Source organism: Strix aluco, chromosome 17 (assembly GCF_031877795.1).
Source record: "Strix aluco isolate bStrAlu1 chromosome 17, bStrAlu1.hap1, whole genome shotgun sequence".
In the NCBI taxonomy this organism is placed as follows: domain Eukaryota; kingdom Metazoa; phylum Chordata; class Aves; order Strigiformes; family Strigidae; genus Strix; species Strix aluco.
In genome coordinates this window covers 5,569,439-5,590,665 of record NC_133947.1, presented here as the reverse complement: position 1 = coordinate 5,590,665, position 21,227 = coordinate 5,569,439, and the positions used below count along the sequence as shown (strand labels likewise).

Sequence of the window (21,227 nt, the reverse complement as noted above, 5' to 3'; positions counted from 1 at the left end):
CTGGCTTGACTTTTAATAAAACCACTGTTTACCTGCTGTTATTTATTCAATTTGCTGAAATTTTCTAGTACAAGTAGGTTTTTAACTTGATTAGTCTCTGCATTGCCCCTTTCCTAATCCGGAATTGTGTCAGTAAGATCTTTCTGAAACAAAGTACTGTTTTCCAAGCATCCCTTTTACATGCTGATTTCCGCTGATGGGTTTTTTCTCTAGAGGTCTGCATAGATTCCTGTAAGTGAAAACAAGCGATTTACAAATGTTGCCTATTGACTCATTGTATTGGGAAACTTTCAGCAGGTGGAGAAAGTGTCATCTAATGAATAAAACATAAATACTGAATAAATACGACTTTTTAAGTATCGCGGTGTTATGGTATGATGAGAGATGAGACTTCCTCGCCATCAGCAAGTCATGGTCCTTGATACTTTAGTTATTCAAGTAAGACCAGAGAAGGTTTACCCAGACAATGGGTTTTCTCAGAGTTTTTTTTATAATTTCACAGAAGCGTAGCCTGTTAGGGATTGTGCCTGAAGTTCAAACTATGCCCCTGCCCAGGCTGAACATATTCAAAGTCAAACCCTGTTTGCTCTGTTCAGATTTGTGTTATCTTGGCATTGTTTTCCCTCAGTGTTCTATACAATGATTTCTCCCTCTTTAGGGTTATGTTAGCATTTTGTGAAGTGTAAAGTCTGGTCTAGTGATAAATAAATGCTACAGTCATGACATAATTCTTAGGAAGAATTCACTTCTCACCTTCCTTGGTGATGTCATGCTGTCATCACTTCTGTTGACTTGTTGCTTTACACAGCTTCAGCTACAGTTTAAACAGGATCTTGGGTGTGTATTGTGTAACTGCAGCATTTTTTTTTTCATGGAAAATGACATAACTTGAATATTTTTTTGAGTTTTAAGTATGCATAGGGCAAGAATGGATAATATGACCATACTTCGCAAATGCTATGGATTGTTTAGAACCTGACATTTAAATCCTGTTTATTGTGGAATGTCATCTCAAACCAATTTGTTATTTAGTGTTTAGTATTATTTGTTTATTTTAGCTGTTTTGTTAGGAGTTCCATTTTTATAGTGCAAGAGAAACCTGTGTTGATGCTGCTGCAGAGTCTGTTATATTAGAATGTGCCAGCAAATGAATCAGTGTTACGGAAACAAGAACCAGACATGTAAGGACTAGTTTTCTGGCTATTTCTTTTCAGGAAATTTGCCTTCTACTTTTGGTTAATTTGTTTCCTAACTCATTATTTTTAGAGATCTCATACAAATTAGACCTATTTAACTCAAAAAAACCCCACCACCAAACCCTGTTGCTAACTTGATTTTTCTAGTGACCTCTGAAGCCCCCGTTTCACCTAAATACATAACAAATCTTGTGGTTTTACTTGCCTTCCTTGAGAGTAGCCCCAGGCTGCATTCCATGACTCAGATGGGATGCTGAGGAATTCTTATGTTATTCTATTTCTTAAATATTATTTCGGAATTGTGGTTAGTGTAGGTGTATTGGGAAGGAGGGAGAAACTGTTTTTTTGCAACTAGCTACTATGTCTTAATTCCAAAATCAGTCACTAATGTAAGTAGGCTTCTAATAAAGCAAGAGTGGAACTCTGTAGCCCCAGTTTCAACTTTTCTTTGGTGATCACCTTCCTAGTTTACAGATGTGTAAGTTGAGCCAGCATTAGTCCCAGAATCTGTGAAGATATATTTGACGTGGCCTAAAGACAAAAGGTTGTTTATTAATAAAAGGCCTTCATGTTGGCTATCAAAAGTCATGTAATTCGATTTTAAAAAACAAAACAAAAACAAACAACAAAAAAATACCTCAAAACCACAAAAAACCCACCCCAAAAAACTCCCCTGTGTCTTAATATGATAATCTATTACTCATTACTTGTTGTAGATCCTGATTTTGAAATGCCAATAAAAAGTTCAAAGAATGTGAACTTAAATTCTTTTTCCATCCCACATGGACAGTTACTAACCATATTGAAAAGATTGCGTAAGTATTGCTGGTTATAGTTCAGATTATCAGGACAGACATAAAGTCAGTATTAAGTATTTTATTGCTAATTAGGCCTAGCAAGGCACAAACATTGATCATTAACCCATTATTGTAATCCACATATTTTCTTAGAAGTTAAGAACTGCCTTAAAACACAGGGAGGACTCTTCTGAGGAATATGTAACTGTTCTGTTAAACTAAATGCTAGGCTTTTTATTATCAATGTGTTTATGCCAGGGCCAGGTACTGGATTTACTTTACATCCCATTTTAAGAGTCTGATTGCAGAAACTACTCCAAATATTTCTCCACAAGGTATGCTGGAGGTCATAAGTTGTTTGAAATAATTGCTTTATGCCAGTTCTCTACCAAAACGTCATAGTTGTAGTGAGAAGCAGTAGTGAGGAAGGGCTTCTGTGTCTCATTTTTGTGGCAGAGTTTTACTATGCTGTGACTTTTTTTCATTAAGGCACTGCTGCTCTTCGCTTTAAATGTACATTTGTAGGTGATGAAGAATCTTTGTGTTTTATTGCATTTTCTATAAACTTATTTTTGCCTAGTTATTTGTTTACTTACTGTAATGCAGGATGAAGTGAGTATTTTGGGGTATATTTGGAGATAATTAGCTTGGCAGATGCTGACTCCAGTTTGAAGTAGATATCTTTTTTAGAGTCATATCTCTGCTAAATGGTTCAATTAACCATCAGAAGTCTGGTGTAAGTTATCTTGATTAGATGAGAAATTTAAATGGTGTGTGTCCATTTGAATCAGCTGCTATTTCAGCAAAAAAATCTCGTGCAATTGACAATTCAATTTTTCAATTTCCCAGCTTTGTAGTAATAAGTTGAGAGAGTCATAAGATGTTCCGTACTAGTCTACTGTTACTTGTAAAAATAAATATATAAAGCCACTGTAAAATGGGTTTGGTTCAAACACAATGAGATTCCAGATAATTCCCCCACTCTCCTTTACTTTCTCTTCCTAGTTCTTTTTGCTTTGGAAAGATAGTTTCCTCACTATGCTGTGATACAGTTGAAGATTGAAGGTAATTGACAGTCCCCCAACTGCCAAAAAATTGGAAACCTTCATAATGAAAGCATCCAATGAACATAATTCCAGCAGTGGGAGAAAGAAAACTGAGGACTTGAATTAAGATTTTGACTCATCTTTTACTTCCTTTATCAGCAAATGGTCATACAATCTAAAAATACTAAAAATCAAGTAAAATCTTCTTATCCTACTTATGAAGGAAATTTAATTGGGCTTTTTGTTCATGAACAGTTCATAAAAGCAGGGAACAAATAATATCTTTAAAAGAAGTTAGAAAAAAAATTTCCATAGTTTCTTTGATGTGTAGTGTGCATTTACCATTGTTTTTGTGTATGTGCAGCTAGTGAATATTCAGTAGCAATAAAAGCAATATCAAATTTACATTTGATAGGCTGTTTCCATCATTGGTATTCACAATTGTATGATCACACAATCGCATATGCATCTTATACCTGCCAAAAAGAAGATGGTTTGAAAATCTGCATCACTAAATTTACTTTAAGATGCCGTTACGCATCTTTAAGATGCCATTTAAAGCAGCTGCTTTTCTGGTACAGTTCAGGTATTAGTTAACATTCTGGTAGAAAAGTGATTTTTTTAAAAAAGATATTTAAGTGAAACCTTGGAAGTCGCGTTTAGATGTGTTCCGTTTCTTTGTACTACACTGATAGTAAAAGAATTTGAGAGACTGTTATCCCAAGAGAGGGAGTGATTCCAAAGCTAAATGAATGGAGGAACCTTGAAGCAGTAAAATAGCTATCTAAAATAATATAGTCTTTTTCTTTAAAATATTTCTACTGTAAAGAAAAAGGGGAGGGGGAGAAATAGAATACATACAACTACTGTTTTAAAGATCATGTGCTGTCCTGGATGCAAAAAAGCTGATTTGGAGTAAGTTACCTGAGCTACTTAAAATCAGAATAAAAGTATTTAGTCCAAACCACTTCAAAAGCTCTGAAAGACAGCCAAGAAAAGTCCATGGTCACTGATAAAAGTAATGCCCACAGTGGTTGTATGTATTTAAGTCACTAGGCATCTGCTGTTCTTTGTAAGTCTATTCAAAGTTCTTAGGCTGATAGCCAGAAATACAATTACATATTGCACATGCCCCTGTCGGAGCCAAAATGCATCTTTTATATGCAAAAAAGAACGGGCTTCTGGTTGTGTTTTATACTTGTCTTACAGCTTCAACAAAACTGAAGCGTTGCATTTTTGGCTGTCTGCTTCGTATGTTGGCTTATCATTTTTAAGGTTGAGACAATCAAAACATAATCTAGCTTGGTATCACTGTATTTCTTCTGTAGTTCAATATCCCTTTACACCGTAAAAGACTAAATTCTGCAAATACTTAGAGTTAAGTTGTCTATATAGTCCCCAAAGTTCCTCACTAACTTGGAAAGCCAAGTAAAACCTAGTCATCATTTGCCACCTTTATGTAAGAATACTGAGAAGTAGTGTTTCATTAAAGAAAAAAAAATATCTTGAAAGCCAAATAAATATAACATGCAGTGGAATTGTGAGATAAGAACAAATGTTATCAAATAGTATTAATTATTAAAAATTCCAACAGAATTTCATTAATGAAGAGTTAACCCTTCTTTCAATATATAGTTGGGCTCAAAATGATTGAGAAGCAATTCTTTAAGTGTTACAAAATGTTGAAGTCAAAACAAGACAACTGAACTTGTAGTCAGGTTCTAAAAAATGTTTAAAGTCTTTTGTTAAATATGCTATTATTTACCATTCATTGCAGGGGTAATGATATAGTACTGTTTGCTGATTCTCTTCATATATAATCCGTTTTGCTAATACTATTTCTACTCTTTCAGGAGTTTTATGAACATACAAAAACGCTTTGGCAAGACGAAGGTGTGAAAGCCTGCTATGAGAGATCTAATGAATATCAACTGATTGATTGTGCACAGTAGTAAGTATTGTTTCTATTCTGCTGTATATTGACTGTGGTATACAAATTTTTTTATTGCACATTAATGGCAGTGATCTGGATGGTCCTGATGCTCACTTTTCCTTACCTTGGAAAAGAAGTGTATGCTACATAGTGAATTCTTGGTAATCAGCTATTCAGAGAGGTAGGAAAAACTGGCATTCAGTTAGGCAGTAAGATCTGTATTGAAAACCTTGCAGATGATCGCAAATGGTCTTAATACAGACCGACACCTTAATGTAGTGGACAACTGTATTGTCTCAAAGACCAAGTTTCCTGCTTCTTCCGCTTAGACAAGTTCCTTTCCAAATGACAGCTTCAGATACTGCAGCAAGTTTTAGTAGGTTGGAAAGTACGTTGGTGTGAAACATGCCCATCTTTGTAGCTTGTTTTTTTAGTGCAGTTTATTTATCTGAAAAGAAAGAGATGACAGCAACAATCATGGGCAGTAGCCTGTGATCAGTGACCAAGACTTCTGCTTGTGTGCCTTCATGCACATATATGAGAATGATTCATTCTTTTCTGCAATTGACACCACTGTGACAATTAGTATTGTCATGACACTGCTGCATGTTTGCAGTTGTTTCTCACATATTGTAATATAGTATCGTTCAGACTTTTTTAATGGTAGGATGTTTGTAATAATTGTGACTGTTCTGGTATTTTTGTTGCATATACTCAAGAACTGCAGGACTTAAATTTGGAATATTAATGGTTAAAACTGTTCTTTGTTAGTTTATACTCTGCTTCTTTTAGAGAAGCTGAAATAAGGTTTAATGGTCAAGGAAGTGCAGGTTTCTCACTTCACATGATGGAAACAGCAGTTTGTCTACTGCTGCATCTCCTTTAAGAACATTTGATGAAATAAAATTTGTAAGATTGTTTTGTTTTGTTTTGTTTTTGTTTAGGTAGACTTAAATCAACAACTAGCTCTGTTTGAAAAGAGACCAGGTAGATAATTTTGCTATGGCTTGCACAGCTCCAGGTCTTTAGGAGCGTCTTTGAAGTTTTGCCATTGTTTCTCGTGTGACTTTGATGTGTAGCGATGTCTTTTGCATTAGGTGACTAATATTTGATCATTTGGCATTGATCTTTTTGCAAGTTCAGTTGCTACAAACCAAAAAATACTACAAGATTGTCACTTTCTGTCAACTCTCCAGTAAATTTTGTCTTTCTAGTGTAAAGCTGATAGAAATGGGGAAAAACTAGTCGTGTTTTGATAGTGTTTGGTTATCTGTTTCTGGTTAGTGTTTGTTAATAGTCAACTTCTATGATGGGAAGAGGTAGGTATTGTTAAGTACTAAGGGGGTTTTGTGTTGCCCTTTTTTGGAAAGCTAAAGAAAGCAGAAGAAAGCGAAAATTCTTATCATCCCTGATTGTTGGACATTGAGTTTTTCATGGGTCGGCAAGGGGGATGGCCTTCATGATGGTTTTACTGCTCTGCTCCATCTAGTGGAACACTTAATTCTACATCATGGGCTGTTGAGCCAAAAATAAACCTTGTACATTACTGACGAATTACAGATTTTTTTTTTTCCTAAGATACCATTGCTGTCTCCTTCTAAAAATATTTAATCATTCTAATATTTATTCAGTTTGATAGTAAAGTATATGACATTATTTTCTTGCAGAAGAAGCTTTCTAATTGCTACTTTTGGTAGTTCTTGTACATTTTGGCATTTTTGATTGTGCAGTGGCGTTGGTTTTAATGACAGAATATGCAAAGTAATGGCAAAATGTTTGCTTGGAGGTTAATGTCACTTTGAAATTCTGAACTTGTTTTTATCATATTAAATTTTCAAGGGACCTGACAAAAATTACTTCCTGTAAAATCTGCCATGATTGATACCTTTAAATTAACCTGGTGAACATACTCAAAAAAAAAAAAATGTAGCAAAGGTAAAATATAAAATGTAGCTGAGATTTATCAGGCGAAGACTGTTTTAATTTGAATGTGCAAGCTACTGTCATTAGAGGTAACAGAAGTTAAGAGAAAGTTGAGCAAACAGTGTTGGAGTTGTCAGTTCTTTCAGAGACTCAGAGAAGAGTCTTGGGTTCTGAACACTTTCCCCTTTTGAAGTCCCTGTTTAAAACAAGAAAGGCATACTTAAAATGGAAGACAGAAAAGTGGCTTTTCTCTTTGAAGATCAATCCAGCTTCCAAAAATCCCTTCTTGCTCTTAAAATTTGAATAAATTCTTAAATATTAATGGATTCTTTGTTCAGTGAATTACTTAAAATTCTAAGCAATGCTTCTTCTTCACAAAAACTAACTTTTAATAGTTGTTTGTAAAATTTTTAATTTTTTTTAAACTGTCATTTTTTGAAGTGTGAATTGCTTAGTGTAAAGTTTGTCTTGGTATGGGCTCATTTAACATTCTGCATTTTTTAAAAAGCAGTTTTTTTCACTCTTAGAAGTGACATGGTTATATATAGGAAACTTTGCAAGGAGATTCTGCCGAATGTTTAAAAATCAATTTTGTCTGTCTTCTAGCAAGGAACAGTGAGGAGTGTGTATCTTACAGGGCTTTGGCTTTCAGAAATATTAATATCAAAATGAAATTAATTTCTGTTTCTGCCAAACCTGCATGAAATGTATGCAGAGCTTCTTCAGGGATCTTGAAGCATTTAGGGGCTGGTCCGCATCGCCTCTCCTCAGGGAGGGGGCACATTGCAGGGCTTGTGGTCTGCTTGTGTGGCAGCACCTGGCATCCTGCCTGCTGTCTTCTGGGAACTAGCACAAGTCCTTTCCCTCCTCTTATTTCCATCTTTTGTTTGTGGTGTGATGGTGGCAGTGAGGTACTGGGAAGGCCATGAGGACTTACCTAGTTCCCTTCAGTTTCAACACTGCCACTTTTACAATTCTGCTTTTTGTGGGCAAAACCTGGTTCTCCGTTCAGGCAGCTTAGCTACAGAAGGTCTTCTCAGAGTTAAGGACTGTATGGCGTAGCTGCAGAATGCTGGAGCATCTTGAAAGGAAAGATGTTGGGGAGGTGGAATTTGTGCTGAGGAAAGAAGGGAAATAGCCACTTTGTTACTTGGCCTTTCACAGGAAAGTGGGAACGAATACAATTCTTGACGTAATGTGTTGTGTCTACCTAACTTGAATGTAGGTGTTTAGAGTCTGGAAACAGTATTTTTCACCTGTTCCTGAGCAGGAATTTTAAATACTATTTCCTGCTGACTTGCTACAATTTTTCAGTGTCTTCCCTTAAGAAGTTAACGTTAATATGCATATTATTATCATTGGTCCACCAAGTTCCTGGTTGCATAGGCTCAGGAAAGATGACTTCACCAAAAGCCATAGCTACCATCCTGGCTTTCCATTTAACTGCACTTATAATCTTTGGAGGTGCGAAGCTGGGAGGTCCGGCCGGTAACCTCATCTGCTGGAGAGCCCTTCTGGTATCCCACCCTTTATCCTTGAGCTCACTGGCTAAATGAAAATGTCACTTCAGAGGAACCCTCTTCATTTTGAAAGAGTAGCTGCCTCTGCTCATCATGAGCTTTACTGTGCTTCCTGTCGAGGCATATTTTACAGTCTTGAGAGGCAGAGAAAGGAAAGGAGGCTGTTTCCCTTTTCTCAACTGCACTAAGTAATTAGTTTCAATTCTGCTTTTAGAACAACATGGTCTGTGAGGTTGGCACCAGTTTCTCTCTGAGAGGAATGTATTTTAGCTGTGAGGAGGGAGCATTATCTATGAGGAGACCAAATTTCTTTGGGCTTGCCTCTCATGGAGATGTATACAGAAGAGAATGAATGTTTGTACTGAAGCTGCCATGTGATACCGCTCTGGGCTAGTGATAAACAGAAGAACGCAGAAATGTCTAGAATATAGAAAACCCCAAAAAGTGATAAATTATTTACCATCCTTCATATTTATTCCCTGAAGGCACAGGATTGCATTTTATTTAGAATGTATTACTTAAGAATATAGGAGCCATTTCCACTGTAATGTGCAAAGACCTATTTGTGAAATACATGCCTTTTGTCAAATATAAACAAACATGATCTCTTTGAAGTGCTGTTGTTGCTAATACTTCTACCTCAGTTTTCATTTGAGGAGCTCTGTTCCTAAAGCCTCACAAATACCCAGCAGAGTAGTCAGAGTAAGGATCTCTCCCATAGAAACGTGCTGTTTGGCACTAGGGCGTGAAGGATGCCAGAGCTGTCCTGTAAGGTCTGAGCCAAAGTCTGTGGATGTCCTGAAGAAAATTGATTTCATGTCAGTAGCTGGTAGATTAGCTATGTAGCAAAGCAAAAACAAAGCATGGGTACACAAGCCTCCTAGTGCTTTTTCTAGACTTGCTAATATTAGGCTGTGCCCACAGATACTTGAATTTTTACTTTAGTTAGCCTTGGCTTAGTTAGGCTTCTTAGCCACCAGTTTGATTTTGTGCTTTGTTTTATGCTATGCTTTCTCTGTGTATCTCCTAGCTGGCGCTTCCTGGTTTTGACTGGGATGGAAAAGGAAATAATGTGAGAGACAGTCTTTGCAGCCTATTTCACACCCTCCGATATCAGGAAGGACTGGAAGTAGCATGAGGGAGCCCATTCTCACGCTATTTCCTGCCGCCGGCCGTGCCGGCTTTTCTCATGCTGCCTGCCATTTCAGGGAAGGAGAAAGCATGGGGAGGTGGCTGCTCTAGGTGCAGAGTCATGTTTCTTGAACTTCAGCACTAGCAGAGCCACTCCGATAGCTTGAAACTATGCCAGGCTGTTCCAGAAGAGTTTTATGAGAAGTATTTTTTAAGATGTTTGTTTTTAAAATACTTATCAAAGAAAGGGGGGAGGGCAGCTATTAGCCGACTGCTGTGCAGGGCTGCTAAAGGATCAGCAGATGTGGACGCGATGTTTTTTTAATTTCTAATTTGGTATGGGTTGTAAATTCTTTATATTTTTATTAAGATTTATGGTGTGTTTTATTTCTGGATTTGCTGACTTGTAGAGAGCAATTAAGAGCCCTGATCTGAGCACTTAATGATTTTTGTCCATGTTGATTTCACTTCATGACAAAGTTCCCTTCATGGAACACGCAGTAAAGCATGTTTGCTGAAAGTCTCACCTTTTTAAATAGTGGCTGATTTATCAGTGGTACTACTGTTAGTCTAGTTTCTTATTTATTACTTTTCTTTTTCTTTTTACTTTCTTTCCACTCAATGTGATTTTGGCAGAGTAGTTGCTCTTGTCTCCTCCAGCTCTGCAAGCTATGTCTGCGTACTCACATTCAACAGGACAGGAATTTCCCTGGCCTATATTCCTGGCGTACAATGAGCTTCTTACGGACATGAACAATTACATTGTTAAACATTCCTGTGAGGAAGAATAATATTCATGTCCCCTTTCACTGATCTAAAACTGATGAGCTTGCCTACTGCTGTGTGTATTCTTTGGCAAGCCAAGGAATAGACCCAGATCATCTACCTTCTAATCCTTAGTCTTGATTATAAAACCCACCTTTTTTTGTTCCAGAGCACTTAGAGATAACTGAATTAGGGTCTTCTCCCTATTCTTCTTCAGTCTGAGGGAATAGAGGATCATGTTCTAAACAAGGTTAAATTTAGATTAAAAAAAATACAGCCCAGGTTATATTTTCTTTGCAATCCAAGGGGGTATTAAGTGCAGAAATGGGTTGCTGTAGATGATGGGAAGCACAGTACCTCCTGGTTTTGCATGACTTTAGTGAAGACACTACCAACAAAATGAGCCCAAATATATAAGTAGGTGAATTATACTTAACTATTCCATGTGTCTGCCCTTTCTTGTTGGCTGTCAATAGCAGGGATGTGCCTGCTGGCAAGTGCTGTGAAAACCAGATTACCTAAATTTAGCCAATAAATGGATTATGAATCTAACACATGTTCCCACTGTTGTCACAGCTAATCATAAATTCATAATTTCAGGCTTACTCAACCCCAGATAAATTTCTTTATCTTCAAAATAAATCATACCCCAGTATGAAGCAAGACAAAACAATAGGTGTCCTAGAATAGCTTGCTTGAGTCTTACAAATTAGGAGCACCAATAAGTGAAAATACTAAAGGTGATGATGAGCCATGATGGCAGAAAGACCTTTACAAGTCCAAAATGTGTATAATTTAAGAAGTCACACCACAGACTTTTGCGGTCTGTGCAATGTCCACTGCATCATTCTGAATTATTGTGTAAGGATTTAACTGTTTGCTCCAGGAATCTGATTTCTGCCTTCACTTTCACTCAGTTTGCCACTCAGAACTCCCCCACACCCATTGCCTTCATTCATTTGCCGCTTTTATTTCTCCTTTGTTCCACACATCTGTTAATGTGTCAGTTCCTTTCTGGCCTTTGGGCTGCAGATGCAACTTCCTTTCTGTACCTAGCTGTAAATATTAGGGATTTGCCTGCAGCTGGAGGCAGGGCTGACCTGATCTGAAGACCATGAAAAAGCTGTGCTGGAACTTCTTCCCCAATTTTTTGACACAGTCCTGCATCCAAATACTCACACTTTGCCTTTTAGTTTTAAGTGTATCACTTGCTAATGCCTGCAAGAGTTAAGGCTAAAACCCCAGTGCCCGTCTAGCCGGATGCCTGATTTAATGAAGTGAATGTTCATTTCTCAATGTGTTACATTTGCTTTCACGTGCAAGTGGAGCATTTGCTCATACAACAGCTATTTCTTTGTTTCAGTAACAAATTCACATACAGAAAATTTGATCAAGTTAGGCACGCGCTTGCCCAAGAGTATTTTTGAAACTTTGGTGTGAATGTTAACATTTTATTTAAATAAAATCTGTCCATAAAATAATAAATTTCCTCTGGGATCATAAGTAGACATTCACATGATTTGTTCAGTAGATTGCTGTTTTCCTCTGACAGATAAGTTTCATTTTGAATGGCAAAAGCACATCAAGACAGTGTCATGAAGGCAGGACTGTATAACAAGCATATTGACATTTTAGTTAGCTGGTGAAGAATATTGCGTTGAGTCCAGTTGGTAGTTTGCTCAGGATGTGTCTCTTAGCTAATATTTTACTTTAACAGTCTGCTTTAAAACCAAAGTTGATGTTATCAAAGAATGTGAATGTATGAGTAGCTACTACTGTATAAACCTGAGAATGATACAGCTTCATAAGGTAGGGCTGTACTAAAAGTATTTGGCTACAGTTCAGAATTCTGCAAAGTTGTTCTCTAGCCCAATGTCTTGATGGTTTGCCTTCACCCGTAGAGTTAATTAACACAGAGTCAAAAATAATTCACTGAAGAGAATAACAGATTCCTTGTTACTGGTGGTTAAAATGGCAAACTGTGTTGTTTGACAGAGAATACTGTGCCTTCATCACCAAATGATTTTAAACATTTTAATAATTGAATAATAGAGATAAATAACAAAATGTGCATAAACCCTGAGGTTTCTATTTCAGAAAGAGAAAATAAAATAATCTTGAACTTTTTTAAACCAAATGTCAAATGCATGTTTTTGTAATTGCTTTCAAGTCTGTTTCATTCAGTAGTATCTGGACTTCTTAGTCAACATAGTTCTGATACCTATCCATGCTTCTGCTTTGTTTTCTGTGGCACTGTTCTCTGCAAATGTACAAATACAAATGCAGAGGAATTTTTTTGTGGGTGAAGGGAAAGTTGAAATGCAATACAGCAGGAGATGGAATATGAACCAAAACCTTCTGTTAATTAAACTTCTACTAATTTCTGCATTTTAATGGCAACAGGTTCCCCATTCCTTCCCAGTGTTTCCTTTCCTGTCCTCAAAGTTTTTGTTGTAGCATTAATTGTGTGAGAGAATATGCTAGAAATATATGAAAAAACATCCTTTGTCCACTGAGGCTTTTGGAAGAGGTGCTGTGAATGTCACATTGGTCTCCTGCTCTGTTGATAAGTACAAGTTTGTAATAGAATGAGAATTAGTGAACTACCCTGTCAGCGTGCTTGTTCTGCGCATAATTGTGTGATACGTATACACGTGTATACCTAAAGCCAAACTTATCTGGGACTAGTTTTGCAAAACATTTAGAGTTGCCACCTTGAAAAGTAGTGTTTCAAACTTTCAATCAAGATGTGTAGGGTTGATTTTTGTTAATTGTTTTGGTTGATCATTTGTTAAGTTTTGAGACTTCATAAATAATTTTCCTTGTAATTAAAATGACCAATATTTTTTAAACAATATATTAGTAAACGAGTTTTCATGTAAGCATTCAAAGCCCTCACTCAATGAACAATCCATTTTGAGTGGTTAATCAGTGGTGTTATAGGCCTGACACAAAATAATTTACTAAAGAAATTAGTATGTTGCATTGTTACACAAAATCATTAAATGCAGCTACTAACAGCATTACTGCACAATTTTGGTTTTGTTTCATGATTTTAAAGATTAAGAAAAATTCAGTAGCCTGGATTCATCCTTATAGGAACTCTCTTAAAGGAGATGGAATTTCTCCTAGTATGAGTTAATTCATTAACAACAGGTTTCACAAATATTGCTGATTGCATAGATTCCTTGGTGTTCTGCCGAGCAGCCTTTCATCCTTTAAGCGATGCCATGCATTCCTGGAGTGAGGGGATCTCACTGTTGTAGTAAACACCGTATCGGCCTGCTAGCACAAAGCTGATAAACACACAGTTGCTGCATTTACTGCAAGACAGGGCCAACATTTGACAAGGTTTGACATGTTCAGAAAGTCAGACATCTGGCGGAGCTACGCAACTACTGAGAGCTCAATATTCTTTGGCTTGCCTTCACTGTACATGGATCTTGCAGATGGTATTGCCCTTTTTTCTGTATTTTTGTTTTTATTTTCACTAGGCACAGAATAGACTTTTTTTTGTGGTAGGACGAGTGCAACAAATTCACCCTAAAAGTAACTCAACTGCAGATGGAACTTCTCCTGTAATCTCAGTTCTCAAAAAAACCCCAAAACAGATATGTTGAATAAATTTAAACCAGTAAAATAATAGATTATTGTGTACACACTAATCGTTAAGTCCTCTGCTTTTCTGAAGACAGGTAGCGGTCAGTCTGTGCAATACAGTGAATTAGTTAGGATGAGAAGTTAAAATAAGAGGAGTTGTGTTTATGTAAACTCTAAAATTGTCATGCACTTAGGGTGTACTTAGACTTTGGTATTTATTGAAGTTTTACCCATTAATTTAAAAAATGTGCTCAGTTTTACTGTCAAATTCTCATAACTTTATTAAAAAACAGAGCAAACAACATCTTGAATTGTTAGTATTGGACTTAGTGGTATAGTGGATTACTGCAGTGGTGTAAAAACCACTGCTGTCAAGTGTTGAGAATCAGTCAAAGCGACTGTTAAAACTTGTATTAGTTCCTGAGAATTAATTTTCTCTCATCCTTTTCTCTCATGCTTTCACAACCTCCCTTTGTGCAAACCGAAAAAGCCCTGAATGAGGTTTGTTCTGACCTGTGATTCGAACAAACAATTTGCTATGATACAGAAACAAGCAGAATAAAAGACTTCCATATGGGCTGGAGCAGCCTTCACTAGGAATCCCTTCCGCAGGAGGAAGATCTGCAGGTGCAAAATACAGGGCAAGCTATAAATAAATGCTTGAGGAAATGAGAGAGTGCGGTGTTGATTGCATCATTTTTGCATTACCTGTGTAACAGCCAGACTGGTGTTCCCTGGGTGGATTTGGCGGTGGGAGTGCTGGGAGAGCTGGTGTGGGGTGCAGTGCTGGACTGGCTGTGGGGTGCTTGGGGAGGGGGGGGGATCCTTTGGGTCTGACTGCTGCTGTGAAAGCCACAGTAAATGCTGCTCCAGCAGGAAATGGCTTGCTGAAATGGTGTGCTTCTGCAGGCACTCTGACAGTGGCAAACGTGGAGCAGGTGTGACCAGTATTTTTAGGATTTTGCAGATTACTTGCCTTGGTGGGTGAGTAGCTGCTGGAACTTTTTTGCCTGACCTTGGGATCTGCTGTTTCTGACGTTCGCCGTCAGCAAGCATGACAGCTTTTGGACCATGGGTTGTTGGTTGTTGTGGGGTGGTTTGGTTTTTTTTCTATGAGAGTTCTTACCACTCATGCTGTATTGCTGCAGAAAAGGAACATTTCAAGATTAGAAGCCAACAGTTAGGAGAATACTTTTATCAAACTAAAACCTGAAAAGATATTATAAAATGTCATTAAATACTTGCTTTGAAAAGGAATTAAAAGTAACAGTGTTCAAAAGACAGGAGGCAACAGAAAATTTCTGATACAAGGATGAAATGAGGCCAGAACATTGCTGGTGCAGTGTGGAAGCACCAGGTTCGATTCCCAATTATTCACTGGGCTGAAACACTGCAAATACATCACTGCCAGTCCCAGGGAGAGGGAGCACTCAATGCTGTTGACTTGCAGGTTCTCTCCCTCCTTTTCCTTTTCTGTGAATTCCACTGTTTGATGATACACCAAAGCCTTTCCTTCACTGGGGACTTAAATTTAAATTTTTTTGTCTGGGTGCTTGCCTGCATTCACAGGTATTGCTGAATTTATTATTTTTGGGAGACCTCTGACAAAGATGTCTGAGGTACATTTGGTATAAATTTACCAGCAGGCTCAAAAGTTTATTGAGACCATGTGCTTGCATGCAGAGAACATGGTCATAAAATCCTTACTTCAGGAGGGGCAGGTTGAAAATTAAAAAAATAGATTAAGCTCATACTAGGTGAACAGGTTTATCAAACTGAAGCTGAACTTAAGTATTTTTAAAGTATTTTTGTAGTATGTGACTTAAGTCCTAAATAAACTGAAAGAAATTGCTAGCTAATTTTATGTATGATTAAGAATAATTTGTTGGCAGGATGTCATTGATAGGTTTTATGATTTGAAATACCATTTTTGAACTGATTTACTCTGTAGTATATTATACATTGGTTTTGTAGCTGAAACATGTTAAAATCACATTAAATATAGTTCTGCGTTAACTGTGTTTGTATTGTGGTACACTAATTAAGTCTCCGAGAAGGATGTCCACCAATAAAGCTAAATTGTTGCATATTAATTATGCAAGTGAGGGTTTTCAGTGTCTGGATGGTAGTTTACACTTGAAACATATTGGCTGCCCAGTAAATTTTCTGTGAAGGCTGTGAAGTGCCTTCGGTACTCTGCAAGGTTCCCCTTCCCCCAAAGGGCTTATGTAAACTGCCAGTAAAAGCTGGTGAAGGGCTATTTTTAGCAAGGCTGTTGCAGCTGGGGGAGGGAAAGAGCCTTGGGTCTTGGAGGAGGGTCTGCCAAAGGAGCGTGGTGCTGGTGGGAGCCGCATTCAGCTGGGTTCAGGTGGCCGGGTAGTGCTGTATATGATCTTGACCAAGAGATTAGTGTTTTTACAATTGAGGAAAAAAAAAAACAACAAAACCAACCCAAAACAAAAAAAAACCCAAAATACAAAAAAAACCCTTCTGAAACCTAAGTAATTTTTGTAAATAAATTAAAATAGCAATATACATGCAGAATCTCTATGAATTGTCTTAATTTGCCATTTTTGTTCTTATATTACCAATGTTAGTAATACTTGCAGAGTTGTTGAAGATCATGTCTGGAACACACTGTCCACCACATTTGCTATTAAGACATCTCAGTTGAATTTTAATTACTCATTTATGATGTTATAAAACCATGGGCAGTGTGGAAAAGTGAGGCATCTTGAAGCTTTCATATCTGGCAAGTAAATCTTCATATGTAGCTTCGTAGAGAGTGTGGCTGTTGTCTGGATAATCTTTCATCAGATTGAGTCTCAGGAGTGAACCAGTCTTGCTCGAGTCTGCTGATTGTTATTTTATTTTGGTCTTTTCATTAGCTCTGCCTGTCAGTATGTGTGCCATGAAGAACAGATTTTGCAATTAAGGTGTGCAGTCTCAGTTCTTCTCTTGGTTCACTCTGAATGGCTTCTCTTCACCATTTCTGCTGTAGGACTTGCTGTTCACCTCTGTTCCATGGGGCTAAACCGCATTAGGATCCACACGTTTTGTTACCAAAGGCCAGACTTGGGAGAAACTTAGTTTCCCCATTTGTAAATTGGTGTTGTGGTATGTCTGTTCTTCAGGAAAAATATAAAAGCTAGCATTTGCAAAAACCATTGGATGATTTTGGATAGTGTGAGGTTTTAAATGAAATCAGATGAGTGAAGGATGTTATTGTTCAGTCTTCATGGTACGAATGCCAGGAAGTATTGCAATGTCATCAAGAATCTTGATACGATTAAGTAAGTGGTTTTGTAGAAGGGGTGAGAGGATGGATTTAGAGATCTCCTGTTTTATCGGCATAGATGATATATTCCCCAAATGTGCATTCTAGACTCTAGGATCCTGCTATGTCACATTAAAATTTAGATATTAGTATGTTATCTGTGTATTTTCAATGCTAACTCTAATTCTCTACCCCTGTTGTTAAAAGTTTGTATCAAAGATGAGGCATATAGTATGTGTGAAGTGTGGAATAGTCTTATGTGAGGTTACAAGTATAACATATTGTCATTGTGTTATCAAGGGAACTGGTAATTAAAATGTCTAGTTTTAAAGAGCTATTTGGCAAAGAACATGTCAGATTATAACTCATTTTATTGTGATTTATGTGGCTTGTTCAGTGAATTTGCAAATATCAATAGAGTCCATGTTGTGAATTCCTCTGTGCTCTTTCAGAGCTCTTTGCGAGGTGAGATCCTTGACCCTTCACCATTGCCTCTGGAGTACTTCACTGTCCACCTCTCCTCCACGGAGCTGAACTACTCCAAGATCCAAGCAGTTTGTTATCATTTATCATTTTCACCAGCTCTCTTCAGACATTACGAGTTCTGTTTCTGTTTTCCTCTCCACCTTCTCTTCGCGCGGGCAGATTGTGAATTGTGCAGCTGCATGGAGACATTCCCTGCTCATAAGCAGGGTGTTTGGGGAATGAGCAGGGAAAAACAGGGCAAGGCAGGACTGGACAGGTCAAAGCCGAACTGCTTTCATTAAACTAAAAAAAAAAATCCCAACCAAACTTCAAGCCTGGCCCTCAACCAATTTTTAGGATCAGAAAGGTGTTGAGCCATTTCCCAGTTTCAGTCTGATTGGAGCCAAGCCTTAGCAGACGCTTGGGAAGCTGTAGCTCCACTGCTGCTTAATTGCTTCTTGTTTTGAAAGACAGTTCGGAATTTTATTTAAAAATAGTAACTTTAGTGTTCAGTCCATTAAATTTGTCACCAAGATAATTTCATTAGACTCCCAGCTGTTTTCTTATTGGAATTGTGAACTAAAAATAGGTAGGATTTCTGCTGTTCTGTGCAGAGGCTAGTACCTCCATTTCAGTTCTGACTTCCCCTAATGATGTGAAGTGTGTTTGTTTCCCTCGGAGCTTTCTTCTGGGCTGTATTTAAGAAGGTCCTGCTAATTATGCCAAAATCGTGCGCTGTGGTTTTCTGATAAAGTCACATGGCTGTAAAGAATATGAAACTGATTTCCCTCAAGACAAGTCTTACAAATGAATGATTAGTGCCGCACCCAGTACATTTTTCTTTTTTCAGCAGTCTGTAAGAGATGTTTGTAGTAATTCAACTAACACCTTTTAAAAACAAACACTAATGAATACAGGTTTGTTACTATTATTATGAGGCGTGCAATTTACCCTCTCGGTTCAGTTCTCATGAGCAGTCCCTTTGTTGTGCATAACTGAAATCACAGTGTAGATTGTGAGATAAAGTGACGATTACCATGTTTATATTGTATGGAACATGGTGGGTTTTTTGAAACAAAACTCTCTAATTACCAGAATCTATACAAGCATATGCTGCTTTTGTACATACGTGGATTACAGGGTGAATCAGGTTGTAGTATCCATGTTTTAAATAGTGTATCTTTCAAGTTCTGAACTGTTCCATATTTATTCCTAACATCCATACCACAAAGCATCATAATGGATTAGCACTGGACATGCAGAAAACTGAAACAGATTTTTACTCTACAAAGTTAGACCCATATATGTTTATGTAAATGTATGGCAGTTTCCCTGCATACTTACTTAGAAATCTAATAAATTGGAAAAGTTGCATTTTTCAGTTGTGATGTTAGTTGAAAATTTTTTTTCTTCCTTGGGATACCTTTTGACTGTAACTCTACTAAATACCTGCAGCTTACACTGATCAAAATGAATGTAGGTAACAGCAGGAAGTTCTTCTGCAGAGTGTGTGGCTTGAGGGGCTGGTCTTTTTCCTTTTTAAAGGCTTGGTGTTCGGAGCCACAATCAAGAAAGTCAGTGACCCAAATGTAAATTATGTAGGCCTTTATTGTTTTTTTCTTTCCCATTCTATTGTCTTTAAGCAAAGAAAGAGAAAATCATGAGATGTGTTGATAAAACATAGGTCTTTCAAATGGAAGTGGGTTCATTCAAAGGAGGGAATTTTTCTTTTTTAATTAAAATGAAGGATATGCTTATCAGCAGAAGTACTCCAATGATGTTCCCTTAAGACCTGTATTTAGATGCAGTGTACAATTCTGGCACAGTTTATTAGTGTCTCAGATCTTTTTTAATTTTCTCATCTGCTTGTTGGCAGTCTGTTCCTTGGACTTCCTGTGCATGTGCATTTATACAAAGAAGATAACTGTAGTTTTACATGCTGAAGCTATAGGATCTATATGTGGGTGGGATGGGGTGAGGGAGAAGTGCCATATTGAGAGCTCTGCACCTGTCACTAGTTTAGAGCATCACAATCAATACAGGGCAGCTAGTATGTTCAAGATGCTGCAAAAATGTCTTAGGCTGGAAAATGTAGAAGAAAACAGAGAACAGCTATATTTAGTAGTCGCATATTGTTAACTTCTGTGTAATACATCAGTTGCTGTGCTGAGGCACCCTTTTTTGTGGTGAATCTCGTAGTTTGCTGCTGAGTAGAGGAAGTGGAGTGAAAATACTGTAGTGTGGTAAAAGCTGTGTTTCACATATGGTTATAATGTTTATAGACTGTGTATGTATAAGCACCTGATATGGTGTAAGTAATGTAAGAACACACCTCCTTTTCACCAGAACCATTGAGCTTTCTCTCCAGACTTTCTCCCTATCTGACCCAGCTGATCTGAGTCTCTTCCACCTTGCAGTCTTTGCTGCTGTTCTTAGTGTAAACTATGATCCGGAAGCTCTAATTATAGTAATGCAGAACAAATGGAAATCCTGGAATTGTCTTCAGCACTCTTAAATCACACAGCTTCTAGTTACAGGTATCAGAGCAATAGGTGAGCCAGTCCTGGCTGCAGCTGGGTCATGATAGTTCACTAGAGCTGCTGCATGCCTCTGCTTCCTAGCACAGCTTTGAATTGCACATTACCAGTTCTGTGGGCTGTGAATGTCAGATGCCCTCTAAGTTTTAGGCACGTATTTCAACCGAGACTGGAACACTGAAGGGTGCTGTACATCCTTTAGTGCTTCTTTGCAGTAAGACATTATAAGAGGGTCGTTGGGTTTCTGTCTTTGTGCAAAATAATAGACTTGGATATTGAGCACAGCTTTGTAAGGGTGGCCAAAGCCCCAGCTGGTTTCATAACCCCTTAACGTGTGTTAATGTGGACTATGTACTACATTTGGGGAAGAGAAATACCTTCTTAGACCCCTTCTCATCTTTCCCACTGCAGCAATTCTACCCATGATTTTTAGTGTCTGGTTTAGTTCAATTCTTCTCCCAAGATTGTTTAAATGTTCCCTTCATGTCGAAGAGGAAATTTTTAATCTGTTAATAAATAATTTAGGTTTAGGGTTTCAGCCATTTAAAATGCAAACATGAGACACTGCCCTCTGCAGACAAAGAGATGGGCAAGATGCGTGTGTCCTCTGCTGGAATCTTACAGCTTTTAGTAATCCAGTGGAATTTGGAAATTTTCTGGAACTTGAATGCACACCTTGGGCTCTTCAGTTTGGCTTTTCTTTCCCTCAGATTCCCTGCTGCCCGGTTGCGATTGAGTGTGTGGGGGTGGGGAGTCCACCCACTTGTGGTGCAAAAATGAGTTGTTATTCATAACTTTGTGATACTTTCTTTTCGGTATGTTAAAATAAAGAAGCATAAACCAGCATCACTGGAGTTTCAGAATTAATACCCACTGAGATGAAATTTATTTCCACCTCTCAGTGTGTTTCATGCTACCTGCATAGGTAGAGCTCATCGCACCATTTTATACTTGCTTTGCAACCATAATGGCTAGAGTATTTCTATCCCCTCTCTCCTTCCCCCCATCCCCTGAGGAAAGGGGGGGTTAAAGCTAAG

The 21,227-nt window shown here is 37.7% G+C and overlaps 1 protein-coding gene across 3 annotated transcripts in view; it reads left to right on the top strand.

Annotated features, from left to right (window-relative positions):
- The window catches only part of GNAS (GNAS complex locus), a 159,309-nt gene that overhangs the window by 113,480 nt on the left and 24,602 nt on the right, over positions 1 to 21,227 (top strand). For all 3 annotated transcript variants that reach the window (XM_074843105.1, XM_074843106.1, XM_074843107.1), the window contains exon 5: positions 4,893 to 4,990. In XM_074843105.1, coding sequence (XP_074699206.1) covers positions 4,893 to 4,990 — 98 coding nt within the window. The remainder of the gene's footprint in view (positions 1 to 4,892; positions 4,991 to 21,227) is intronic.